Source organism: Lutra lutra, chromosome 10 (assembly GCF_902655055.1).
Source record: "Lutra lutra chromosome 10, mLutLut1.2, whole genome shotgun sequence".
Classification (NCBI taxonomy): domain Eukaryota; kingdom Metazoa; phylum Chordata; class Mammalia; order Carnivora; family Mustelidae; genus Lutra; species Lutra lutra.
The window spans coordinates 61,254,042-61,260,041 of NC_062287.1; the positions used below are offsets into that span (position 1 = coordinate 61,254,042).

Here is a 6,000-nt window from a genome sequence, read left to right on the forward strand (position 1 = left end):
TTTGGTGACCATGGCCATTGCTTTTATGAACATTGGGGTACAGATGGCCCTTCTTTTCACTACATCTGTATCTTTGGAGTAAATACCCAGTAGTGCAATTGCAGGGTCATAGGGAAGCTCCATTTTTAATTTCTTGAGGAATCTCCACACTGGATATTATTTTTCTATTTTCTGGTTCTTATCTTTATGCCTTCCAGTACATGCAGCATCTCCAGTCTTTGTAAGCCACTCCACAAATGCAAAGTATAATCACTAGACAAGAGGACCTGGGTCATATATCAGAACTTAAAGACAGTGCATTGACTTTGGAAAAGTAAAATGAGATTAAAGGGCAACTGTTTAAAAGCAACTGTTAAAAACATTGAAAATAACCTACACATATAAAGATGCATTAGCAATTATTTGGCAGAAACCCTACCCACCAAATTAAAATGTCTTTTTTGTTTTGTTTTGTTTTGTTTTGTTTTGTTTGGGGATTTTATTTACTTTTTTGACAGAGAGAGATAGGGATAGAGCAAGAGAGGGAACACAAGCAGGGCAGAGTGAGAGAGGGAGAAGCAGTTCTCTTGCTGAACAGACAGCTCGATGGGGGCTCCATCCCAGGACCCTGGGATCATAACCTGAGCCAAAGGCAGATACCTAATGACTGAGCCACCCAGACACCCCTTAAAATGCTTTTTTAGACAAAATGAAAATTAACTAATATTAAAGCCAGGATATAATATTTTTAATCTCTGATTAAAGCCAGCCATAGTTGAAAACTCAGAACAATAATGTCATGGAGAACTAGGAACATGTACCTGAGTACCTATTTTGTGCCAGACTCTGCTATCATTTCTGTATATTATAGTTAAGTTGTCATCCGTTAGTCTAGGTGGTCATTAAAGTACAAAATACAAAAAGGAAGAAACTTTTAAGTACAAATTTAGAGACTCACCTGTCACAAAGTAGTTTCCCAAATAATTTTCTCCTTCTCTTTAGTTGCTGCAAAGACATAACAGTTCTCTTAAAAATAGAACTTGACCAATGAAGACATACAAATGGCTATCAGACACATGAAAAAATGTTCATCATCACTAGCCATCAGGGAGATTCAAATTAAAACCACATTGAGATACCACCTTACACAACTTAGAATGACCAAAATGAGCAAGACAGAAAACAACATGTGTTGGAGGGGATATGGAGAAAAGGGAACCCTCTTACACTGTTGGTGGGAATGCAAGTTGGTGCAGCCACTTTGGAGAACACTGTGGAGATTCCTCAAGAAATTAAAAAGAGAGCTTCCCTATCACCCTGCAATTGCACTACTGGGTATTTACCCCAAAGATGTAGTGAAAAGAAGGGCCATCTGTACCCCAATGTTTATAGCAGCAATAGGCCATGGTCGCCAAACTGTGGAAAGAACCAAGATGCCCTTCAATGGATGAATGGATAAGGAAGATGTGGTCCATATACACTATGGAGTATTATGCCTCCATCAGAAAGGTGAATACCCAACTTTTGTTGGGACTGGAAGAGATTATGCTGAGTGAAATAAGTGAAGCAGAGAGAGTCAATTATCATATGGTTTCACTTATTTGTGGAGCATAACAAATAGCATGGAGGACAAGGGGAGTTAGAGAGAAGGGAGTTGAGGGAAATTGGAAGGGGAGGTGAACCATGAGAGACTATGGACTCTGAAAAACAATCTGAGGATTTTGAAGGGGCAGGGGGTGGGAGGTTGGGGGAACCAGGTGGTGGGCATTGGAGAGGGCATGGATTGCATGGAGCACTGGGTGTGGTGCAAAAACAATGAATACTGTTACTCTGAAGATAAATTAAAAAAAAAAATATATATATATATATATATATATATATATATATATATATAAAATAGAACTTGAACACAATCAGAGAAAGACAACTATCATATGATCTCCCTGATATGAGGAAGTGGAGATGCAACATGAGGGGTTTAGGGGTAGGAAAAGAGTAAATGAAACAAGATGGAATCAGGAGGGAGACAAACCATAAGTGACACTTAATCTCACAAAACAAACTGAGGATTGCTGGAGGGAGGGGGGTCAGGAGAGGAGGATGGGGTTATGGACATTGGGGAGGATATGTGCTATGGTGAGTGCTGTGAAGTGTGTAAACCTGGCTATTCGCAGACCTATACCCCTGGGGATAAAAATACATTATATGTTTATAAAAAAATAAAAAATAATAAAAAAACAAAACTTGAACAAATAAAAAATCTACTCTATACTGCTTAGTGATAGGAATATCTGAGCAGGATGGCACATTAATTCACGTGGCTCTAGATGACTTGCTAGGACTCATAGGTTTCATTCAATGAAACAAATTCTAAATTCATGTGTCTTGTCTCTTCAATAAATGGTGCTGGGAAAATTGGACAGCTATGTATAGAAGAATGAAACTTCACCATTCTCTTACACCATACACAAAGATAAACTCGAAATGGATAAAAGACCTCAACATGAGGCAAGAATGTATTAAAACCCTAGAGGAGAACAAAGGCGGTAACCTCTTCAACATTGGCCACAGCAACTTCTTTCAAGTTATGTCTCCAAAAGCAAAGGAAACAAAAGCAAAAATGAACTTCTGGGACTTCATCAAGATCAAAAGCTTTTGCAGAGCAGAGGAAACAGTCAACAAAACAAAGAGGCAACTCACGGAATGGAAGAAGATATTCGCAAATGACAGTACAAGGGCTGATATCCAAGATCTATAAAGAACTCCTCAAAATCAACACCCACAAAACAGGTAATCACATCAAAAAATGGGGAGAAGACACGAACAGAAACTTCTCCAAAGAAGACATACAAATAGCTAATAGACACATAAAAAAATGTTCATCAGCATTAGCCATCAGGGATATTCAAATCAAAACCACATTGAGATACCATCTTACACCAGTTAGAATGGCCAACATTAACAAGACAGTAAACAACAAGTGTTAGAGAGGATGTTGAGAAAAGGGAACCCTCTTACACTGTTGGTGGGAATACAAGTTCCAAAGTGGTCAGCCACTTTGGAAAACAGTGTGGAGATTCCTTAGAAAATTAAAAATACAGCTTCCTTATGACCCTGCAATTGCACTACTGGGTATTTACCACAAAGATACAGATGTAGTGAAAAGAAGGGCCATCTGTACCCCAGTGTTCCTAGCAGCAATGGCCATAGTCGCCAAACTGTGGAAAGAGCTGAGATACCCTTCAACAGATGAATGGATAAAGAAGATATGGTCCATATATACAATGGGATATTATGCCTCCATCAGAAAGGATGAATACTCAACTTTTGTATCAACATGGATGGGACTGGAGGAGATTATGCTGAATGAAATAAGTTAAGCAGAGAGAGTCAATTATCATATGGTCTCACTTGTGAAGCATAAGGAATAACACAGAGGACATTGGAAAAAGAAGATGAGAAGTGAGTGGGGGAAATCACAGGGGGAGAAGAACCATGAGAGATGGTGGACTCTGAAAAACAAATGGAGGATTTTGGAGGGGAGGTGGGTGGGGCTTGAGTGAGCCTGGTGGTGGATATTAAGGAAGGCACATATTGCATGGAGCACTGGGTGCGATGCATAAACAATGAATCCTAGAACACTGAAAAAATAAAACAAAGTTTAAATTTTAAAAACTCACGTGTCTTGAGTCCATAGCTAATTTTTACCTTAATTTTACAGATCACTAAAAGAAAACTATAGAAATACATGACAAAAGATGATAGCACACCCAAATGGCAATAACTCCATTGAGGTTTCAGACTTCCTCCTGAATTGTTTGGTCAGATCCCCCAGCTGGCAGCTTTCTTTCTCCCTGCCCCTCAGCCTCCTCTTCCTCCTGGCTATGGGAGCCAATAGTATTCTTCTGATAACCATCCAGATGGAGGCCTCTCTGCATGAACCCATGTACTACTTACTCAGCATCCTCTCCCTACTGGACATTGTGCTCTGCCTCACCGTCATCCCCAAGGTCCTGGCCATCTTCTGGTTTGACCTCAAGTCCATCAGCTTCTATGCCTGCTTCCTCCAGATGTACATCATGAATTGCTTCCTTGCCATGGAGTCCTGCACATTCATGGTCATGGCCTATGACCGCTATGTGGCCATCTGCCACCCACTGAGGTACCCATCCATCATCACTGACCAATTTGTAGCCAAGGCTGCTATTTTTATTTTGGCCAGGAATATTGTTTCTACAGTGCCTATCCCCATTCTATCATCACGACTCCGTTACTGTGGGAGAAATGTCATTGAGAACTGCATCTGTGCCAATATGTCTGTCTCCAGGCTCTCCTGTGATGATGTCACCATCAATCGCCTCTACCAGTTTGCCGGTGGCTGGACACTGCTAGGATCTGATCTCATCCTCATCTTCCTCTCCTACAGTCTTATCCTTCGAGCTGTGCTGAGACTCAAGGCAGAGGGTGCTATGGCCAAGGCCCTGAGCACATGTGGCTCTCACTTCATTCTTATCCTTTTCTTCAGCACCATCCTTCTGGTCTTTGTCCTCACTCATGTGGTGAAGAAGAAGGTCTCCCCTGATGTGCCAGTCTTGCTAAATGTCCTCCACCATGTCATCCCTGCAGCCCTCAATCCCATTGTTTATGGAGTTCGAACTCAGGAGATCAAGCAAGGAATCCAGAGACTACTGAACAGAGGATGGTAGTGAGGACAACTGGATCTCTCCATTCCTAATTTAGGATGAGTTTTGAATCAACAATGGGTGAGTGGGCAGAAATTCATTATCTATGAGTTACAATCTCAAAATGCATAAATTGCATATTGTTTCTTCCTGAATAAACTTAAGTGCCCTAATAATTTCCCTTTCATTTCTCCTTTAATATACTTAAACTCTTTTGCTTTTTTCCATACATGTTTTTCTGTTTTGATGAAATACTGGGGATCCTCCAGGAAGGTTCTAAACAGAAATTTATGTTTATTAACACCTGTTAATATGTCATGACTTTATTTAGTGAATATACAAGTGTGGATACTTTGGGGTAAGCTTGTGCAACATATAATGCACTCTCATTCTTATTTCCATGGAAGGGAACATATTGGAGACAAAGAATAGGAGTGAAATTTCAGTCCCGAATGATGAAAGGTTGCTAGTGGTCTGTAACTGGGTCTGCAATTAGGTGACATTAGGAAATGGGCATGAGAAAAAGAAAGGTTTTTTTTTTTTTAAGATTTAATTTATTTATTTGACAGACAGAGATCACAAGTAGGCAGAGAGGCAGGCAGAGAGTGAGAGGGGGAAGCTCACTGCTGAGCCAGGAACCCGATGTGGGGCTCGATCCCAGGACCCTGGGATCATGATCTGAGCCGAAGGCAGAGGCTTTAACCCACTGAGCCACCCAGGCACCCCAAGGAGAGGGTTTTTGCATGCATTTCTCATTTAAGCAACAATTAGCAATGAGTTTGATAGATTCAAGAGACTCCTAATTTCTCCTCACCAATGGGTTTGTGCTTTGGATATTTATCTTTGGATCCAGGCTGTCATCGTTTATGTAAGCACACATAGCTCTGCTAATGAGTTAAAGATTGTATAAAGATTGTAATACATGGTTAAGTAATAATAATAATTAAAATGTGGAAAACATAATCCCTGAACATTGTTGTCATATTAATTGGACCATTTCTAAGCACACTTTGTGTTCTAGGAATTCTATTAGCTATTAAAACACAAAAATAGAATATTGCTGCTGTTAGGTGACCAAAGTTCGATTAGAAGAAATACATATATGAGACTGAGAAATAGAATAAGGTACCTACACGAAGTAGGGTATCAGGCAATTAAGAAACCACTAGATATAGAGTTAAAGGTCTGAACTGTAAGCCTTGCACAACTACCACAAAATGGTAGGTTCTAGGGAACAAATAAGGTGTTCTCATTATGTTTCATATTACTCATCTGCTCCACCTGAGAAGAGTGAATCATTTGTTTTAGAAGATCCTTTCTAATTATAAGATTCTGTGCT

At 40.0% G+C, this 6,000-nt stretch overlaps 1 protein-coding gene across 1 annotated transcript; it reads left to right on the forward strand.

Moving 5' to 3' along the window:
* The first annotated feature begins 3,737 nt into the window (after positions 1-3,737).
* Positions 3,738-4,685, forward strand: LOC125079239 (olfactory receptor 56A3-like). The gene has a single exon (XM_047692716.1). The coding sequence runs from the start codon at positions 3,738-3,740 to the stop codon at positions 4,683-4,685; it is 948 nt and encodes a 315-aa protein (XP_047548672.1).
* The last annotated feature ends 1,315 nt before the right edge of the window (positions 4,686-6,000 follow it).